The 23,190-nt window shown below is 34.4% G+C and overlaps 1 protein-coding gene across 2 annotated transcripts in view; it reads left to right on the forward strand.

Annotated features, from left to right (window-relative positions):
* Window positions 1-23,190, forward strand: part of GPATCH2 (G-patch domain containing 2) — a 272,302-nt gene that overhangs the window by 11,078 nt on the left and 238,034 nt on the right. For both annotated transcript variants that reach the window (XM_027871257.1, XM_027871258.1), the window contains exons 2-3: window positions 6,149-6,862; window positions 21,999-22,060. In XM_027871257.1, the coding sequence (XP_027727058.1) occupies window positions 6,149-6,862; window positions 21,999-22,060 (776 nt within the window). The remainder of the gene's footprint in view (window positions 1-6,148; window positions 6,863-21,998; window positions 22,061-23,190) is intronic.

Genomic DNA, 23,190 nt, shown 5'->3' on the forward strand with positions numbered 1-23,190 from the left:
CTGATACTTAAAAGAAGCTCGGAATTCTAAAAGAGGCTCAGATGAGGAGAGAGTACATTCTAGTCTTAAAGGCACAAGAAGAGATGAAATGTCATGTTTTTACAGGCAGCTAGATGGATAGAGTCAGGCATAGAGTCAGTGTCCTAGAGGAAGATCTGAGTTTAAATCTCACCTTAGATATTTATTAGCTATCTGACCTTGCACAAGTCACTTAATCTCTGCCTGCCTCAATTTTCTCACCTTTAAAATGGGTATATTAATAGCACCTACCTCACAGAGTTGTTGTGAGGTTCAAATGAAATAATATTTATAAAACACTTAGGACAATGCCATAGTAGGTGCTATGTAGTGGTCATCATAATGAAGAAATAACAAATAAGCAGTCTGATTTGATTAGAACATGAATTATGGAATCTTTCTTATTCTGTTAGTTCTTTTGCTCATGATTATATTAGAAGAGAAATTAGTTTCCTTAGGAGTTCTTTTTCTTCTAATGATTCACTGAAATTCTGTAGTCAAATCTTCTAAAAGTATAAACTCTGATATTTCTTCCCTATAACTTTCCTTTTCTGTGAATATTATTTTAGCAAATTAATGTGTCCAAAAATATCTTTGAAAATGCTGAAACCTTAAAAATTTGATACAAACTTCAATATGCCCACTATAGTTATATTTGTCATGGTACTAAATGTTAGACTAGCAGGATGTGGGACATATGTGTTAAAAAAAAATAACATGAATTAATGAAACATTTGAAAATGATATACAAAATAATTCAAAATCAGGCAGAATTAATAGGGCCACTGGTGACGGTGAATGTGCCAGTACACATTGGTCTTTAGTTATTTTTTTCAAAAAGATAAATCATCTTGTTGAGTATAGTAGTCTGTTTATATACCACTGTAACGTCAATTTCTCTAGCAATAGGCTGCCTCTCCTATTGTTTCCATTTCCAATGTTAATTGTGGAAAATTTTTAACCTATACTTTAGGAAGGAATTATGCTAACTAAACAATTTGAATTAAATATTTGAGACTTCAGTTTCTCTAGTTTACTTTCAGTTGCATATCTGATAGCTTAAAAACTGTCTTAGTGGTTTAATTAAACCTACTGTAATAATAGTTTTAGATCTTCCTTCAAATTTCTTTTCCCCTTTGCTCTTTGGCCATGCATGTTAGAGAGTGTAAAACAGATAAAAGCCATTCCTTGAATAATACAAAACAAAAAGCCTTCTCCTTGAAGAAACTGACTTTATTTTTGCCAGACCTTGATTAAGGGTTAAATTAAAGGAAAAATGAAGGAAGAAGAGATTCATAGAATATTGAACTGGCAGGGACCTCATATATCATCTAGTCCAGGGATTCCTAACCTTTTTTGTGCTATGGACCTCTTCTCAGAATGCTATTTTAAAAGCATAAAACAAAATGTATAGTATTATGAAGGAAACCAATTATATCGAAATGTAGTTATTACTTTTTTTTTTAAAAAACAAGTTCACAGACCTTAGATTAAGAGCTCCTAACCTAACCTAATCAAATTCCCTCATTTTACAGATGAAGAATCTGATGCTCAGGTTGTGACTTGTCCAGGGTCACACAGGTGTTAAGTGGTAGAATCTGCATTTGAACTAAATCCAGCACTCTTTCTTTAGATGCTGCTTTTCCCTCTGGGTAAATAACACAGAGAAATATTAACATGTTTATAAGAATGGTTAGTAGGTAGGAGAAATGTCTTTATCTGCATAAAAACAAATTTTACAAAGTATCTAGTCAGTCAATAAGTGTTTATCAAGTGATTACTATGTATCAGGCATAGTGGTAACCATTTGAGATGAAAAAAGAAGGCAAAAACTGTCTCTGATCTGAGGGACCTAGAATTCTAATGAGGTACACAATATGTATACACAGTTTAAATGGAAGGTAATCTTAGAAGTAAGTCAGCAGTAGGGTTTGGTGGGGCTGAGATAGGCCTACAAAAGGTAGTATTTTAGTTCAGTCTTTTAAAAAAAATTTCTACACTGAACTTAAATATGCAAAGGGCATTTGCATATAGAAGAACACAAAATGAAAATTCTATATGAAACTAAGTCTCCATTTCATCTCACTTGCTTTTTAAAAAATACGTAACTTTTAAATGCTACTTTCAAAACTGTCCTGATTGTCAGTGCTTCCTTTTGAACTTCTGTTCTCTTCTTTGCATTTAAAAAGTAACAATGATTCTCATTCATTCTCTTTCTCTCTCTCTCTCTCTCTTTCTCTCTTTCTCTTTTTTCTCTTCACTTTCCCCTTCTCTCTCTTCTCCTCCTCCCCAGCCCCCCTCAGTATTGCTAAATTGCTTCGTATTTCAAATTTCCTACCCAACTCTGGTCTCTTGTTTGATCAGAAATACTTTATCAGAAACACTCTATATTCTATTAGTAATTCTTTTTTGTAAGCCTATCCCTTATGCTTTCTAATATTGTATTCCAAAATCTCTTGTCATGTATACTAAAAGCAACTGGATCTTATATATGATGTTGATTAAAAGACCTTAGTTCTTAACTGCTTTTTTTTTTTTTTTTTAAATGCTTGCAGTGTTTTTTCTGTGACATGAGAATTTGCGACTTTGGCTGTAACATTCTCAGAACTTTTCCAGGATTGCTTTTGTTCCCTTCAAGAAGCAGTAATCGGGGCAGCTTGGTCGTCCAGTGGATAGAGCACTGGCTCTATCACGTACAGGAGTACATGAGTTCAAATCAGGCCTCAGACACATAACACGCACTAGCTGTGTGACTGGGCAAGTCACTTAACCTCAATTGCCTCACTTAAAAAAGAAAGAAGAAGAAGAAGAAGAAGAAGAAGCAATAATCGATTCTTTCTATTTTTACTTTGCCCTGTGTTTTTAATGAATCTGGGCCATTTTTATTTATGATTTCTTGAAATATCATGTCTAGCTTTTAAAAAGTTTTCAGGCTCAGATCAATGAGTCTTAAATTATTTCTCCTTTACCTGTTTTCTCCTAATTTTCCAATCTTTGTATTTTGTTATAGAGGAGTATGTATTTGCCACAGGAAGGGCAACCTCTTCTTCCAAGTTTGAAGCAAGGAGGAAGGAGTTGGAATTGAACTTAAGGTGATTTGAAATGTAGAGTTGAACAGAAGTAAGAACATTCCACAAATGGCCTCTATTTTTTTTTATATAAACTGTATAGTGAGAGGGTGAGGGAGGGGCTTGAGAAGGTTAAGCATCTGAGCTAAGGGTTCAATTGTGATTATATAACACTAACCAAATGAGATAATAAATGCAAAATGCTTTGCAAACCTTAAAGTATGTCATATAAATGTTATCTATTATTAAATATGCAGTAGATCTAGTCAGCGAAGTTGTTTGATTTCTTCCATCAGTAGAGTCAGCAGCATGTGTATAGGAGTGGAACAGAATGGTTGATGATAGGAGTAGTCCAAGGTTGGGGTTTGTCAAGGTATGAGTTGCTAGGACATAGGGGTAAGAGACTTAAGGTAATAGAGTACAGTGTAAAGGTGACCTGTTTATCATGAGTCATTATTTTCAAATGAGAAATGTAAGACCAGGTTGAGGTGATGGACTGGGAAAGCAGGGAGGGGTAGAATGACTGGACTTTGTAGTATGAATGGAAACTAAGCTTAAGATGAGGCATAATGGACATGGAAGGATATGAGGTTATGGTCAGATAGAGGAATACTGGAGTCCTTTAACAAAGCACTTTCTTCACATACTTAGTATGATTAAAAACATTATACCATACATCTCTACTCTCCTGATATAAACATTACTTAGTAAGAGTGTTCTCCGTATAGTATCTAGCACTCAATATAATACACATTTTCAAAATTCGCCTTGGTTACTGTCTTTCAGAAACATTTACTTATAACTGTTAAAAGTTCCTATGCAGTAAGTAATAACTCTTGTAATTATATTCTGAAATACCAGAAATGGAGACATTGAAGAAACATAGATTTGAACTTAGAATGTTCATATTTTTAAGGTTTCCTTTTTTGTTAACTGTATCACAAAGTCTTATTTGAGAAAATGTCTTTAGGTTAAAATGTTGTTTCAGTATAATGGCCTCCTTCTGATGCTTCCACCTAACTGCCAAAGCAAATGAAATAAATGAGTTATTGATCTTGTGATGTTCTCTTATAATGACTTTATTTCTGTCAGGCCAATAGATGCCAATTTAACCCGAGAGATGTTGTTGAAGCAGCTTGACATTTACTGACTATAATATTGCTTTACTTTTAAGAGGGATCCTCCTAAGTGTGGACATTCAGAGAATCCAGTTGTTGGGAACCAAGATAGTGTATAATTTGGACAGTAAATTACGCTTTCATAAGTGAAGTTTTTCACATGTGTATTTTGGATTTTTAACTTATTGGTGAAACTAAAAAATAAGAAATCAATCAATAGATGAACAAAATTTGATTGGCATAGTAATGGATTGAGATTTATGCTAGTGTTTGGTCATTTAACTTACATCTGACCTTTTGTATTATCTGTTTCTCTTTTTCTCTTGGTTGGGGGGGTATGATATTACATTTATCTTTAACAATTTGATTGGGGTCCTATAAAAGAGTTCTGCTTTCAGCCTTTTTCTTGGTGGCTATAATCTGTTTTATCTTAATTGCATTGTCAAGTTACTTTTAATATGATCAGACTTTAAAAGTAACTGAACTCAATTGATCTTAGGTGGTGTTAGTGATTTTGACTTTTCTTGTTTGAGGAGACCCCAGAATACTTTCTCCTTTTACTTGGCATTTCTGTGACATTTGACAAGTCCTTTAACCTCATTCTGCTGGAGTATCCTTAAAAGGAGGAGGTTGGACTAGATATCGTAGTGTCCTTTACGGTCTCTTCTTGTTCTTAAGAGATGATTTTAGGAACTATAAAAATATTTTAAACGAAGTTGAAACACTGGCTAATCCCGTTACCATTTGACCCAGTAAGAAAAAGTGTCAGTCAGCAAATGAAAAAGTAACTAAGCGTAGGTAACATGCCCTTTCTAGATCCTATTTCTATGGATTTAAAAATGGGTGCGTAGGTTGTTGGGTTTTGAGAAGAATATATTGAGACGCAACTGTGTTTATTAATTTATATATAGTGTTTAAATTTCTCTTTGTGCCACTATGACTTCAACTTGAATTTATTACAAAGAAGAAATGTTTATAGATAGGTTGATCTCTAACAAACAGATTGAAGAAAAACACTATGAATAATTACCATTTTGTCTATGTTAATAGTAAGAATTAGAAGCATAATTATTACCAGACAATAGCCAATGGAGGGAGGGGGATCATTTATTTGACTTTGCATTATGGCCAGAAACATGGTTATCTACTGTTCACTTAGTCCTGACCCTTTAATGACTTAGCTTTACTATCTCAGTAGGTAATGTTTTAAAAAGAAAGTCTCAACATAGCGTTCTTCAATATGGAAGATTTCAGATTATAAAGCACAGTAAAAATATTGAGCAAATTTAGACCAATAAAAATATAGATTCTACTTGAATATAATTTTTTTCTCTGAGTATGTGATTCATGTTATTATTTGCATAAGGAAAAAAGCTGATCAGTCCAGCAAATGATTGTCTAGCTGCTATCATCCTCCATGACAATAATAAACAATTGGCAGTAGTTCATTGGGGTGGGAAGAAGGAGTACATCATGAGATGTGTAGAGGAATCTGTGCTTTCTTCCTGACCTAGAAGAAGTAGAGGTGAGCAGGGAGGCTATCTCTAGTGTGGTAAGAAATTGGCTTCAGGTGATGTGCAGGAGAACAGGCTAGGCAGAATAAGTGCAATTTCTACCATTGTGTAGGTGGTTTAGTTGAGTGAAAATGTTCAACATTGGAACTTTTACACTTGTGCCACTTTTAATCTATTTTAAATGGTTCTTTTATTGTTTAATAAGAGAACCACTAAATCAGAAGAGAAAGGGATTTAAAATTGAGTCATAGTAAATATGTAAATGTGCAAAATCTGTATTTCACATCCTGACAAGGAAAATGAAATAGCTTTACAAACATTCCTTTATAATGACTTAATGATCAGTTTAGAGAAAGGGCCTGATTGGCATATAAAATTGAATTATTTAGGTTGATTACTTCCTTTCTTTTTTCTTCCCTTAAATTTGCAGGCATTTTAGTCGAACTATGGAGGAACTGGTTCATGATCTTGTCTCAGCCCTAGAGGAGAGTTCGGAACAAGCTAGAGGAGGATTTGCAGACCCAGGAGATCACTCTAGAAGTATGACTTGTCCACTGAAACGCCAGGCAAGGAAAAGAAGAGGGAGAAAACGGCGGTCCTATAATGCTCATCCTCCTTGGGAGACAGGCCACTGTTTAAGTGAAGGTTCGGACTCCAGTTTAGAGGAACCAAGCAAGGACTACAGAGAGAACCATAATAATAAGAAGAAAGATCACAGTGACTCTGATGACCACATGTTAGTAGCAAAACGCAGACCATCATCCAACCTAAATAATGTTAGAGGTAAACGACCCTTATGGCATGAGTCAGATCTTGCTGTAGATAATTTAGGTAACAGAACTCTCCGTAGAAGAAGAAAGGTGAAACGCATGGCAATAGATCCGCCATCTGAAATCTCTAACCATCTGACACTGCCCCAACAGCATGAAAATAGAGATCAAGAAATGGACAATGATTGTAGATCTTTCCAACACCAAGAATTCAGTAAAAACAAAGTAAAAAAAAGGAAATTAAAAATCACTAGACAAGGACTGAAAATACAAGATGATGGAGTGGTTTGGGAAAGTGAAGAATTGGTCCAAGTCAATAAGGATAAAATGGAATATGAAGAGCAAAAAGGCTCAGATGAGATCATGAGTGAAAGGTGATTTTATTTTTCAAATTCTCTTAAATATGAATTATTTGTCTTTCATGTTTTTCAGTTTCATTGAATATATGTCTGTTTTGCTGAAATAGTTTCAAAATATATCTTAAAATATGCTAAGATTTGTATCTTTTTTAAATCGTAAGTGCATATTTCTTAATGTGATAAGCAGTTTGATTTGTTACAATCATTTTGTTAATTTTATCTGCTTTGGACTCAAAGTTCAGTTTCTGTGTAAAATATAATTCTCATGGTCAGTTATCTAATCATTTATTTGCTTACTTGTTGATAACTTTTATGTTTTGATGCTGTATTGATCACAATTTATCAGAGCATTCTGACTATCTAAACTAACAAATAGGTAGACCATTTCTGCTCATGTTGTAAAATGGACACAAAAAGTCTACAAGTTTCCAGGAGTACTGATCATCTCTAAATTGCCACATCAAATTTACAGCACAGAAGCACCTGAATTTGCCATTAGAAAAGAATGGGGGAAAGAGTGATCATTTGGCGATTGGTTTCAACTATCTATTCTAGACAACAGATTATAATTGCCACAATTACAATTGTCTCTAAATAGATTATAAGTGCCACAATTATAATTGTTTCTAAACTCTATTTTTATAGCACAGAAGAGGTAAGTCATTCTTTCACTGCAGGAAAGTACCGTTTCCTTTAACTCCCAGAGAGATTGGCCAATGTGAATATTATTCAATGTATGTGTATATTAAAGCTGAATGTAGGGCTGTTGTCTTGCAGATTAAAAAAAAGGGGGCTGGGACAGTTATAGTCAGATCTACATCATTGTTTTCTAAGAAGTGTCTTTTATGACTTGGAAGCATGCAGATGAAGAACTGAGCATGATCTGCTGATTTGCAGAAGGTAAATATACACATTCTTTTCAGCTCCTCTTCTGTTTTGCTATTTGATAACACAAGAAGGATATGCAAAGATCTTCAGAGAAGCTTATTATAGTCTTTCTAGGATTTATTCTAATTGAAAACCTAGATTATTTATTTGTTTTCAGTCTAGGTCTCATTAATGTAGGAACTCTAGTATGGAAACTCTCTCTTGGGATGCAGGTGGGCAGTTTATCTGCTACTTGTGGCTCATAAAAGATGCATTTGACTTGGCCTCTAAACTAGTTTGTGTCAAAGGCAGGACTTAAACCCAGATCTTTCAGCTCTGAAGCCCAGTGCTTCTTGTGTATTTACACTGTTCTTGAAAAGGCTTGACACTGACTTGATGATAATTATTTGAAAGAAAAGCAGTATCTGGAGTATTTTGTTATGTTACCTGGTCTCTTCTTAAGGAGCAATAGCATTCTTGTACCAATTCACTTCAGTTTTTATTCAGCAAACATTTAGGTCAGTTGTGTGTAGGGCACTATAGTGAAGTCAATATTATCTATTCAATAGAATAATCATGATATTAATAATTCACTATTATGGTGAATAAATTATTGTGCCATGAATATTACAAAGCATAGCAGCTTTGTGATGGAGGTGTTATTAGCAGATGAGGAAACTAAGTCTTGGAGATAGGAAGCAACTTGATTGCAGCTTTTAAAAAGTGTCCAGGTCAGTAAAACGTTCCCCCCTAAATCAGTGGTCTTTTTTTTTTTTTTCGGTCTTCATAGTACTTGGGCTCTGAACCTATCGATAATGTTAACTTCTTGCCTATTCTATCTTTTCTTGGCTTCAGTGACATTTCTAGCTCCCCGTTTTCTCCCTACTAATCTGACCACTCTTTCTCAGTCTTCTTTTCTAGATTTTCATCTGTTTCTTGTCCCTTAATTATGGATGTCACCCAGGCTTTGTGTTAGACCTTCTTCCTTTTTCTCTTTACTTCTTTGGCAATCTCCTCTTCTCTAATGGGTTCCAATTGCATTTCTACACAGATGACTCCCAAATTTATATTCAACCCCAACCTCCCTTCTGAACTTGTGTGTCATATTGCCAATTGCTAGACATTTCAACTTCATTATTCCCCAAATGAATATAATTTATCTTTCCACAACCAAACCCACTCTTTTTCAGACTTTCCAATTCCTATTGAGGATACTATTGTTTTTAAAATCACTTAGATTTACTTATGAGAATAATAAATATTTAACACTGCTCAAAACTTAATGCATTGTTTATGCTTTGATTGCGAGGAACACATCATTTCAGGGTAGTCCCCCATGATAGGACTGGCTTGAGCCCAGCAGCAGAAGGGATGGGCTCCGTGGTAAGAGGGATTCTGCAAGCAAAGCCTAGCACAAGAACAGTCCTGTAGTCTCTTGAAGGAAGGCTCTTGTCTGGTTCACTTTTCTGAGGACCAAGCAGGCCTTGCCCATGCCATTCAGTTGCAGAATTTGACCCAAGCACAGGATCCCCCAACTTAGGTACTGAGATAGATGAGATGATCAAACCAAGGAAAACTCTGAATATCATCAGGAAATATCATGATTTGAGAAATGCCTTTGGGATAATGACTACATAACAAGTCAAGGTAAAGTCAAGGGGGGAAAAATGTCCTAGTCGCAAGGACTGCAGGAGTACCTGGAAGAAATGAAATAAGAGACACAGAATGGAAAAGCTGGAGAGGAAAAAATGGCAAGGAAAATTGACATCTGAGAACAGAGGGAGGAAGACCTAACCTAAAAATTGAATATCCTGAAAATTAGAGTGAACCAGAAAGTAAATGACTTAATGAGAAAATAAAACCAAAAGAAAAAAATAGAAAAATATACTAGAAATATAATAATCAAAAACAACTGACCTAGAAAAACAGGCCAAGGAAGAATTATTGAATCTAAGAATTACTGGAGTATGTGAAAACTGTGATTAAAAATAAAAAGTATGGATACCGTGTTTCAAGAAATGGTAAATGAACATTCAGAAATCAGACCCACAGGGCAAAGGGAAAATATAAGGAATCTGCTGGTCACCTCTGGAAAGAAGCCTCAGAATGAAAAATACCAGGAATGCTGTAGCCAAAATCCAGAGCTTCCAGGTCAAATAGAGAGTACAACAGGCAGCCAAAAAGGAGTTCAGGTGTCAAAAAGCTTTAATAATGATCACACAGGACTTAGCAGTTGCCAAGATAAAGGAGCGCAGTGCTTGGAATATGATATCCTAATATCTTTAAAGGTCATAGAGAAAGGTAAAAGTGACAGAGCCTGTGGATGGTTTTGTTCTGTTTTAATGGAGGACAAAAATGGGATGGATAGAGCCCTAGACCGGAGAAGGAAGGAAGAAGGTGAGAAAATAGCTGTTACATAGTAGAAGTAGATGAAGTTACATATTCAAGGAGGAATAGATGGAAAGAATGGGCATCCAATGAACCTCACTTTCACTGGATCAAATAAAGAAAAATTGAACACAATTTCTCTGTTTCTGTCTCTCACTATGTCTTTTTCTCTGGCTGTGCCCCCTCCCCTATGTCTCTGTGTCTCTCTCTCTTTCACACACATTTCATTGCAGGAATATATTAAACTCAAAGTGAAAGTTTTAGAGGACAAGGGTGGAAATAGAGAAGGGTCTAAGAAGGAGGCAAGAGTGTCATGGGAATACTTATAAGCAAAACAAAACTCAAATGTTGTAGGGAGGAACATGAAGTGGGATCTAAAAGAAAAGGAATTGGGATGGGTGAAGTGAAAGAAAAAAGCTGCAACAGGCAGGGAGCAGGTTATTTCACTTAGAAGACCACAGATATTAGGCAAACCTCTGTTTTGACACCTTCTTGCTTGTGAAGGTGGAGGTAGGGGGAGGGCACAGGGATCAATGAGAAGAAAAAATACAGGAGGGCAGGATGGACACAATTAACAGAAATTGTTGTGAATATGAATGGGATGGATTCGCCCATAAAACAAAAGAGCAGAAAGGGTTAGAAAAGATAATCCAACACTATGTTGTTTATAAGAAGTACACTTGAAACACAAGTAGACCCTGAGGTCCTTGAAATCAGAGACAGTTTTTTACCTTACTTTTTATTCCTGGTGGTTAGCATAGTGTTTGTCTGTTAATTAATGCTTATTGACTAGATACTTTAAAAGAAAAGTTAATTGAACTGGAAGGAAAAATATATAGTAAAACTATAAGAGTGGGGCAGGCCTCTCAGAACTAGACAAATCTAACTAAAAGAACCAAGAAAGAAGTTAAGGACTTCAGAAAAATTATAGCAGACTCATCTCTGGCCATTACTGAATGGGGAGAGAGAAGAATTTTTGTACCTCTCAAGTATACATGGTACCTTTATAAAAATAGAGTGTAAATTAGAGAATAAAGACCTTACCACAAATACAGAAAAGAAGAAATATTAAACACATCATTTGCTGATCACAGTGCATTAATATTATAGTCAATAAAAGTCCCTTAAAAAAAGAATGGGAGAATATCCATAAACATTGGCTGAAATATTTCACGATGTTAACTGACTTATTTACAAAACACTTTACTAACATCCTCTCTGGTATAGGTTTGATTCCATCTTTCTTTTTTTTCCTTTTTCTTTTCTTTTCTTTTCTTTTTTTTTTGTGTGAGGCAATCGGGGTTAAGTGACTTGCCTAGGGTCATACAGCTAGTAAGTATCATGTGTCTGAGGCCAGATTTGAACTCAGTTCCTCCTGACTCCAGGGCCGGTGCTCTATCTACTATACCACCTTGCTGTCCCGATTCCATATTTCTTAACAGAAGCCATCATATAGTTATTACAAGATGAAAATTCTAATGACCCCTCCAAATATAGGTCAATTATTTATTTATATGTCTAATTTATGTTTATCATATATATGATATATTTATATATCTAATAATATGTTTATACAACACATTCACAATTTGTATTTTAAAAAAACTGCTTATACGGTTACAAGTAATAAGGTATTTTTGCTGAGGAGCAGAAAGTCTATGCCAAATAGTCCCTAGGGTATAAAGAGCAATTCATTAATTTAAAGATTATTGAGCAAGCCACCCCAGAGCGCCATAACATTTTTCTCTGTTATTATTACAAAGACTTTCACTTAGCTCAGTTCTTCTAGCTTATTCATGTATTGAAATACATAAAAGAAGTCCAAACAGTGAAAACACTTAAGTGACATCTTCCAAGAAGAGAGTTCATAGTTGTCTACAGGCATAAAACCGTTATTACTCCTGAATTGAACTGACTTTTGCTTTCAGGTCATAGAGGGAGCTATCCCAAAACAATTGTATAATCACTTGATATATCTGGATGAAATAAGGATGTATTTCTCTGTGTTAACTACTTAAACTCATGAAAACTTTTCCCAGTGGTACCAAAATGTCTTTTGGACTCAATAAATATAAAATTCTTAATGTGTGCCTAGGAAGAATAGAAACTAAACACTTTGAGATAGCATTCAGGAGCCAAATAAGAGCATTGGATAAACATATTAGAGCAATTAACACCTATGTATTATCCTTAATGTATACTTTTGTCATGGAAGAATGGATGGCAGCCAATTTAGGAATCTAAACAAAAAGCCATAAAATGTTTACTAAACCAGGCAGCTGTATTCTTCATTTTAAATAGGGGGAGTGGAAAGAATAGAACTAACAGGAATTCTTAGAGATAGGTTAATAATTCACAGAAATAATTTTGGAACAAACAGACTTCTTTCCCAAAGCCATAATAAAGACAGACAATAAGTAGATGCCCCTTGATTTGTTGAATACTATGTACCTGAAAACCACTTAATTCCAGACAGTGCCTATGAAATAGCTGAGATTCAAGAGTAGAATCAGTAGATGCCACAGGGGCCAAATACACATGGGCTACAGCTCAAGCAACAATATGTTAAGAAGGAAGCATCAAACAAATGACTGTCGTGTGTGATGCAAATTTTACAATAAAATGGTAGAAACAGCAACATTACGGTATCTAGAAAGATAGTATCAGGTGGCTAAAATTGTACACCAGAAGCTTGCCATCCTATATATACTAAAAAGAAAAGAAATGCCTATGCTACAAATACAGGCCCTCAAAATATCCTTGAGAATTCGGCAAATAAACTCTAATAGACCCAGAGCATTCTTATAGAAAGGACTATTGTCTGTAGTTGTCCTGACTTAACATTTAACCATAAAAATTTAAGAACAATTTTAATAGATGTGGCCTTATCAAGCATTCATAATTTCTAAACTATATTAAATTTAAAACTTTCAGGATATAATAACATGGCAGAAGAAATAAAAACTATTTAGAACAGAATAAAGTACATGTTACCTCTGTTTTTGTTTGCTGTTTGAATTATTCTGAATATACTTTCACTATATCTATTGAATATGAGCTTATATTCTATCTCATTGCTCTTTTTTCGGTTACAGTCATTTTATCCACTTGTACAGTAGTCCCTATAAGATTAAATATGAAAGAATAATAATAGGATAGTAATTTGACCTTACATTGTTTCTATCTGAACCCCATCAAAAAAATGAGAAAAATGAAATATTAGTAGGGATTTTAATCATCATCATAGCCTTAAGGAATCCTCTTATCTTAAGACTCTAGCTAATTGCAACTTCAACCATCCTTCCCTACCCTACCTCCCCAAACTTCAACTTCACTTATCTTCTGATTAAGTCTCTACTGCCTTCAAAAATCTTTATCCTTTATTATTTATTTTTAAATTATCTTTTATTCTCAATAAGCCAAATAAAATGACCACTTTTGTATTAAAAAGTAGAATAATGAGGATCACACACAAAACCACAAATCTGATATGTATAACTTTTCTTACGAAGTATATGATACTTTCAGTAGGTTACTTTTGCTCTAACCTAATTGTATTTCTTTCCTACCATTCACTTTCCTACATTAAAAAAAATGTTTTGATGATTTTTTTTTGACAGTACTATTTCTATCCCCTCTCCTTTTCATTCTCCTCATTGGGCAAGAAAGAAAAGAAAACCCGTGCAACAAATGTCCATAGTCAAGCAAACCAAATCCACACAGTAGTCATGTCTAAAATATATATGTCTCGTTCTGTACCTTGAGTCTCTATCATCCTTTCAAAACCTTCACTTGTCCCCACCATCCCCTCAAGCTGTCATCCTATAGCTCTCCTTCCTTTTTCAGTTAAACCCCTTCCTCTTTCAAACTTCCGTATTTCAAAGGCATTGCCATTTGTTCAGTCTCCAGGGTTTGTTATCTCAGCATTATTCCCAACTCCTTACTTTCCCTCACCTCATACAGTCAGTTATCTGCTTAATCTTGTCATTTCTATTTCCATAACATCTTGCATCCAACTTCTTTCTATTCATATAGCTACCACTTCAGGTCAGGTCCTTATGACTTCTTGCCTAGATTATTGCAATAGCCTTCTAGTTAGTCTCTCTACCTCTTAGATTTTTGACACCATGCCTAAGCTGCCATCTCCCCCAGGAACTTCCCTTATAGCCTGGGGCCTCCTAATTCTGGAATCTTTCTGTGTCCCTGTGACCTCAACCTGGAACATCTCTCTGCCATGCTGGCCCCCTATTCCTATTGGTGAGTTCCTCCCAGCGACTCCATCTTGGGGAAGATCCAAGACCAGCCTACCTTCATTACCCTCCTAGCTCTGCTTCTGACTTTCTGGACTTTGACACCATGCCCCTGCATGATTACCTTCCCCTCCTTACCCATACTTTTTAGCCCCCTTTTTGTGTTTTGGCCTCCCCCATTAGAATGCAAGCTCCGTGAAGTCAGGGACTCTTTCTTTTTGCTTGTATTTATATCCCCAGTGTTTAGCATAGTGCCTGATTCATAGAAAGTGCTTAAAAAATATTTGTTGCCTTGCTTACCTTAGGTCTTTTCCCACTACACACTGCTGCCAAAGTTATTTTCTTTAAATGTCCCTTAACTTCAGTAGCTCCTATTGCTATATAAGCTTCTCTGCTAAGTTTTAATCCCTTCACAAACTGGCCCTGACTTATTTTTTTCAGCCTAATTATATATTGCTTCCTTTCTGCATTCTGCTACCCAGCCCAACTGTCCCTCTCTTTTCACGGACCACCTTCTATCTCTTTTGTCTGTGCATTTTTCCTAGCTAACTTCCTCACTTGTAACTGTTTTCTTCCTCACTTACACCTAATGGAATCCCTCTCTTCTTTGGAGACAGCACTCAATCACCACCTTCTTACTTGTAGCTTTCATTTCTCCCACTTGCAAGTGCCCTCATTCTCAGACTGCCTCTTACTCAAATACTTTCTATTTATTTATATTCTCTTCATCTTTATTCTGTGTGTGCTTATCTATGTAGTTGTTGTCTCTCAAGCACCTTATGACTAGGGATTATTTTGTTCTTTGTATCTGTATTCCCCAGCATCTAGCACACAGTAAACACTTCATAACGGCTTGTAGATTGACTTAATAGCCAGTGCAGATTGTAGAAGAAGAAAGCATTAGCAACTTCACTGCAAGATGCCAAAATGCTGAAGACCTAGGTAGACAAAACCTGTTAGCTAGAATTATAAGTCAGAAGCTTGCTATCTTTCATAAACTAACAGTTGATTAATTCCTGTGTGACAATTACAGACCTCAAAATATCTTTGAGAATTCAATTAATAATCTTTACTTAGAACAGAATTTTGTCGCAAACAAAACATTTATACGTAATCACCCAAACATAACATTAATCAACAGAAGAATAATGTTTTGAAATAGATTTACCAAAATCTCTAGCTATGTGGAATAAAAGGTTTTCAAAATAAAGAAACCTAGTAGAAGAAATCAAAACTATATGATAACTGTATGAAGTACAGTAAATCATCCCACACTTCATGTCTGCTACTGGAATTGCTCTGAAGACACTTTCACTGAGCCCACAGACTTTGAGCTTTCATTACTATACAGTTACTTTATCTGCCTATGCAATAATTCACATAACAATAAATGGGGGAAAGAAAAAAAAAAGGATAGTAACTTATCCCAAAAGCATTTCTATTTGAATTCCATTGAAAAAATATGAGGAGGACAATATCATAGCTTCCATTTATATGGGACTTTAAGCGTGGCAAAGCACTTTACATATATAGTCATCTGAGTCTCAGTTACCTTGGAGTCATTGTTACTCTTCCCTTTCCCTTATCCCTGCCATCCACCATACAATTTATTGCCATCTTTTCTGTTCTAGAATTCCACCTCTAATGCCATTTTATACTTCTGGGCTCACTATCTTAATTCAGACCTTCATTATATCTCACCTAGATTATTGCAGTACTACTAAAATGATCTTGCCTTGACAATTCTGACCATATTACTCTCCTACTCAAATATTTTAGCAACTTCCTAGTGCGTCTACAAGAAGTGTACATTCTTCTGCTTGGTATTTAGGAGCTTTCACAACCTGGCTCCAACCTTTCTCTACAGTCTTATTTCAGATTACTCCCCTTCATGCATTCTGCCATATTGATCTACTAGCTGACCTACTACTGACCTACTGATTTCTTATCTGTATGCCATATCTGTACTTGTCTGTTCTCCCCCCACCCTCTATTCCTGGAATGTACTCCTTCCTCACCTCAGCCCCTTAGAGTAACTTGAATTTGCTTTAAGTTGCAACTTAAGTACCATCTTCAGCTTGAAGCCTTTTCTTTCCCAGTTGTTGGTGTTCTCCCACTCTTCAAATCATCTTATATTTGCTTATCTGTGTATAGATTGTGCCTTCCCCCCTAACATAATGTAAAGCTCATTGAAGGCACGGTCTATTTTTAACTATTTAGCTCCCAACTCCTAGCACTTTGCTTTGCATATAATAATCACACAATTGATGATGAATGAATTGAATGATTTAAACTTAGAACAACTCTTACAAATTTAATATTTTTTCCACCGTATCATTTATATGATCACAAAAGTCATTTTTGCCCATGAATCATGACTGCATGACATAACCAATCATTTTAATCCATCTGAATTTTAAGGTAATCTTTATTGATTGAAAAAAGTACAAAGACAGTCAACTTTTAATTATTCATTGATTTACTTCTTGCCATATGGATTTAAAAGCCTCATATTTTTCTTTAGATATCCAACTTACCTTTTTTTGTTTCTTAAATTGCCAGGGTCGATAGGTGAAGGAGAATGTTTATGAAACTAGCCATTCAAGGGGTTTATTAAGTGCCCCTTAGGTTCAAATAACTTTTACTGTAAGCAACTTTGGCTTTAAAAAAGAAGAAAAAAATATTGAAATACTTGGCTTAAACAAAAATGAGAGTATCATTCTTTTTTTCCTTTCTAGTATCACGCAAAGCACCCTGCCAAAATATTCAATCAGTGTTTGAATGTAATAGTAAAAAGTTCTTAGGCTTCATAACTAGCTCCCTGTCACCTCTATTCCCACTGAATAAAGTCTTTGTAATTTATCAACCTCCCTAGAAACTGAGTAGGTTATGTTAAAGCTAAAGTGAACTACCTCTCTTAAAACTCATCTCATTGTATGTTATTAGACATGAGTAGGAGAGGAAAAACAAATTTATATGGTGGAAATGTATATGTTAAATACTTTGGAATACTCTAGGTTCCAAAATGAAAAAAAAAATTCCCCTCTATTATTTCTTTTTAAATAAATTCCTTTTAAAAAATTATGACTTTGTCAATCCAGAATAAACATATTTCCATATCCAAAGGATAGAGAAAATAATTATATATGAAACCATGAATTTCTTATGTACAACTTATTAAAAGAGAAGCTTTTAAAAAGTTTATTCTCCCCTTTTCTTCTGAGCAACAAGGGGGAAAAAAAGCAGTGCCATCAAAATTAAGTTGTCTTCTGTCATAAATGCTACTCTGTGATTGTTTCTTGTTTAAAGTTGTGTGGGGGGAAAGAAACAAAGTCATGGGGAAATCTTGTGAGTCCTCATTCTCTTGAATATAACCCCAAGCTAACATGGAAAAAAAGACCAAATAAGTCCAAGGGAATATATTCAAGAATTTTACGTATAATTTCTAAATCCATTTTTATATGTGTCAGTAATTGATGGGGAGAGCAGAGCTGGGATGTAGTTAGTGTCAAACTACATCTAAATAATAAACAGTGACTAAGCAACAGCCTATCAAATTCAGTGTTTAGTGTTCTTAAGAAACAAGTATTTGAAACTTAGTGACACCTACATTGTACACAATACCTGAAGTCCTAGAAACTTAGTTCCAGTTTTTGGGAACAAAATCTTATCTATTTCATAATAGATTTAGTTCGTATGATAATGATCAAAACATTTTTTGGTAAGCATTTATAAGCGCCTATGCAGCCAAAGTTGTATAGTAAATAGAGAGCTAGCCTTGGATTGAGGAAATTTTGGATTCATGTCTTGCGTCAGACATATATTGACACTGGGCAGCTCACTTGGCCACTCAGTGCCCTGGGCAGATCTCTTAAAAGTATAAGATTCAGAGCAGATACTTAACTGCACTGATAGAACCAACTCCTTATCACTTTGATCTTTGTAGATCTGAATCAGGTGTAAGCTTAATACTGTGAGTGCTGCAAATGCACAAAGTAAGTAGAGATCTCAAAGGAAAATCTTAGAATACACATCCTGGAAAGACCCCAGGATATTAAGGGCTCTTAATTCTCACATAGAAGAACCAAGCAACTGTCACAGAGAAAATGAGAGACATGTGGCATGTGGAAAAATTGAAGGGCAGGTTTTTTAAATGAATGATGGTTACATATTTGGATGTTCATAAATTTAGGGCTAGAATGGAGGTCATGTAATCCAAGACCCTAATTTTGTAGACAAGGGAATAAACCTGAAGAGTTTCAGGACTTTGTGCAAAGTCACACTTGTAAGTAGCTGAGGTAGAATTTGAACCCATGTCCTCTGACTCCAGATCCAGTACTCTTTCCTTTGTAACATGATGTCTCTCCTGTTGATGTTTTGGTTTTGATACAACAGATATTTACTAACAAACTTCACTCCACACTACATTCTCTAGAAATTTAAGCAAACTGCCAGATACTGATTGTGACCAATGTCCAATTACTTTCCACTTTCATAGCATATCAATTGTTAACAGAAAGGGAGAATGTATCTTTAACTTGCTTAGCATTTTGTTAACATTAACTATTGCATTTGAACTGAGTTATGTTTCTTCTCTGTGTTGGCTTTATTTGCATTGTTGTAGTTATTGTGTATATTATTCTCTTGTTTTACTTCATTCTGTGTCATTTCTATCAAGTTTTCCTGTGTTTATCTCATATCTTCATTTTTTTCACTCTTTACAATACAATAATATTTCTTTACATTCATATATCAGTCTGTTCATCCATATCTCAATTGCTGGACTTGTTTTGTAATTGTATGACGTTGTATGTATCTTGATAGGTTAATTACCAGATATTTGATGCACTTTGTTATCTTAAATAGAATTTCTCTTCTTCTCTCCCTTGTTATTATTTACAAAACTCACTGTGTAATTTTAAAATTCCAGATTATAATAATGAGAAAAGTCAAAACATTTTGAAACAAATTGTATTTTGTTAATATACCAAAAAAAATAATGATTTTTGTGGATTAATCTTCTATATTATTACTTTGCTTTTCAGGAGAATGATTCTTAAGAAAGAATACCTCGCTAAAAGCTAGTAGGGAATAGATTGTGTACATACAGGTCCTAAAAAAGTTAAAAGTAAGGGAGCAGTAATTATGTGCCCTGATTGGTCTTAGAAAGAGTTCCAGAAGGAAATGAATCTTGATTTAAGCCATCAAAAAAGGAAGGGATTTAGAAATATAGAAGGAGGAGGAAGGGTATTTCAGATGGAATAGCAAGAGCAAAGATACAGAGATTAAAATATGCACGTGGTATGTGCAGTAAAGGGAAGAAAATCCACTGCTCTGTGCACAGTGTCTATGCATGAGAGGAAAGGGCCATCAATGCTAAACTGTTGAATTCAAACTTTTTGGCTCAAAAATTGAAAAGTATTTGGGGTTCTTTAAGTAAAATAATGGTTACATAGATTAGAGGAGAAAGACACTGGAGTTAGATGGTAATAGCTCATATTTGAGGTGATAGAAGTCCAGATTAGGATGATTGTAGAAAGGAAGAACAAATCAAAGAGTGAAAAATCAATTAGCTTTGTTGACTACTAAACATGGTTATCTAAATGATGGAAAGGGAAAAGTAAAAAATAATACTGTTCATTCCATTGACATAATTAATTGGCTAATTGAGGAAGAGAGTCAGTTTGACAGAAAAGTTTTGCCTGAAAGGGAGGGAGGTCATTGATCTTACAGTTTAGGTCTTAGTTTTAATGGAGTTCTGGTTAGATATGTGGTAGAATAAAGCTAATTCTTGAATTCCAGATAGTTGCATACAAAAATATCAACTTGCATATGTACAGACATGAAAAACACAAGGCAATGATTCAAAAGAACTATTACTTTTTATCATTGTGAGTACTTGATCCAGTGCAGTTCAAAAACCCTCCATGCCTTAGTTGATGGTTTCATGATATGCCTGTGACCAAAACAATTGATCACTTGATAACCAACATTTTGATTATGAACCTTTCCAAACTTTGCTAGGCTAGTCCTCCATAATGGACATTATAATTTGTATAGGAGCATTATAATTCCTATAGTAGTAGATTCCAGTAGCTAGGAGTAAAAGACTTTTCGTCTTTGTAAGATCATCTTGAACTTATACTTCACTGAAATAACCTTTGAGACCTCAGGGTTACCTCTGTGCCTTGTTGAGGAGTGGGAGAATTTGGTGGAAACATGATGCTATAGTATGAATAAAGAGTAATATTTATTTTACATTGAATTTTTTGTCTTGTATTGACTTCAGTGATTAGGAATCACTAGGGGAACAATGTATCATAGTTACTTAATTTGAGCAAAAAGTTGGTGAAGAAGACATTTGAGAGTTTTTTGGGGGAAGAATAGTCCTATATAGTAATGAATGATATATTTCTAAATTTCATAAAGATTTAAAACACTAAGTAAAAACAAATTGTAGAAGCCAAATAGCAGCATTTTTTTTTGCATTCAGCAATTAGTAACTGGGTATAATTTGCATGTTGGTTGATTTTAAGTTGTTTCTAAAACTTACTTTCAATTTTTAAAGAAATTATAGTAGATTTTTCTAAGTTTGGGTACAAAGCATGGTATTTTCAAAATTAAACCTTTGCATTAAAAAAAACACTTGTTTCACTATTGTCATTGTTGTTGTTATTATTTACAAAACTCATGACTGTGTAATTTTAAAATTCCAGATTATAATAATGAGAAAAGTCAAAACATTTTGAAAGCATATTTCTTGAAGAGAAAGTCTTTCCCCATTCAGAGATAAAACCCACTGTTGACAGATAGCTATAAACTCATCCTGTGCTGTGTTTTAACTAACCTAACCACACAGTTTTCTCATCTTCTGAAAAGGACCACAACTTCCATTAGCACTAATGGAAATCATTTATGTGCATAAAGAAAGAGTACCCATTGACATTAATTTATATGTTAAATTTTACTGTATGTATTCTACTGCATATCAGTTCTACTGTAACTCCAGAACTTATACAGACGTAATTTGAACCTATACTTTTCTCCCATCATCATCATACTGGTCATATACATTTTTTTCAGGGTGACCTTAGGTTTGATTTAATGGATTTTCATTGTTGTAAACTTTTTTTCTCTAAGTAATAGAAATGCAATGAATTCTTAAGTAATGTATTTTCCAGAATATTTGCAAATGTTGTTATGAAAAGTAATTCCATCTCCAGGCCCTTGTATTTCATGTGCTGAAGAAAGGCTCAGACTGCTTTTGATTGAGATTTTTCCCATTTTATTGAGCAGTGGTATTCCGGGATCAAGCTGAATTGCGCAGCATAAGAAAAGAGCAGTGAGCATTTGATGGAAGCAGATAATAAAATGCATCAATTGTGTCAGCACCTCGTTGCAGTCACATCTGGCTTACTGTCAGGGTCCCATTAGATTCCTGTGGTTTTATGTGCCAAAAATAATATGCTCTGTAGTTAATGGAACCGGGATATTTGCAGTTTGATTAAAAAAAATCATCTTATTTTCTTTCAGATCTCTGTCAGGCTTAAGTTCCATCTGAGCACCGCCTTGTCTCTTTAAAATTTTACGACTGAGAGATCAATTGTTCTTTTGATCCATTTGTCTCTTTTCCCCCCTTATTACAGTGACTCCAGCAGCCTCAGCAGCACTGATGCTGGTTTGTTTACCAATGATGAGGGAAGACAAGGTACTGAAATGTCATTAATTTTCTCCTCCTCCTTTTGAAAAAAAAAGTTGTGTTCATTACAAGTTATTTTGTGAGTTGATGACTTATGTAATCCATCTTACAGTAAACATATGACTTAATAGACTTGAGGTTTCATTTCATGGCTAGTCTTTTAGGTGCTCTGAAGGTATCTCCATGTTCTAAAGCAATTAAATCCCTTGATTATCTCCTAAAGCTAGTATGTAAAGCTTATAATATTAGGAAAGATTATCTTTTTTTTTTTAAGACTAATATTCTGAAAGCTTTATATACCTCAGTCTTTTGAATTTTGTTCCTCTTTTAACAAGTTCACAAGAGAGTGGTTCTCATTCTCTAACTGACTACAATTGTCTTTAAAACTATTAAGCATTAATATAGCTGGATTTGCAACTCATTTGTCATTTTTGTTCAGCTGTGACATTTATTCCTCCTATCCATTTTGCAAGTAATTAAATGATTTCCTTGAATTCAAAATTCTAAACCACAAAACTGAAATAGTGTTGTCTGTCTCACAATTTTTGTATCTACCTTGTTTAAGAAATTCCTGAAAATATATTTTCCTGAAATTTTTTTTCATTTTTACATAACAATATTTTAAAACTACTCCTCTTAAAGAAAATATGGAGTAAGTTAAATCATTCTTTAGGATGTGTTTAAGAATCTCACAAAAGTTTTATCTTGTTGAAGTTGCATGTAATCAGTCCATCATTCCTAGAAAAGATACAGATTTTTTTAAAAAAATCATTTTAAACATTTTGTGGTTTTAAACAAGTAAACAGTTTAATCACAACTTTAAAATAAACTGGAAGTGTTACCATATCACATTAACTTTTTTCCAGCCCATCTATCCCTATGGTGATAGATTTGTACTAAAATGAATGAAATGATCATTAATTTTATTTCTAGTATAAATTATTTGTTCTGCATGAGTAGGCTTATGGCTAATTTCAAAGGTAATTTTAGCCCACTTGTAAAACTCAAGAGAACTTTATTTTGAACTTAAACTTTTTGGCAAGAAAAGGCAGTAGATTCCAATAGCTAGGAGGGAATTCTGCCAAATTTCTTTCCACCTTTAGGTAAAGATTAATTAAATTATTCCCAAAAGATAACTT

This window comes from Vombatus ursinus, unplaced genomic scaffold (assembly GCF_900497805.2).
Source record: "Vombatus ursinus unplaced genomic scaffold, bare-nosed wombat genome assembly UNPS02014798.1, whole genome shotgun sequence".
NCBI classification, from domain to species: domain Eukaryota; kingdom Metazoa; phylum Chordata; class Mammalia; order Diprotodontia; family Vombatidae; genus Vombatus; species Vombatus ursinus.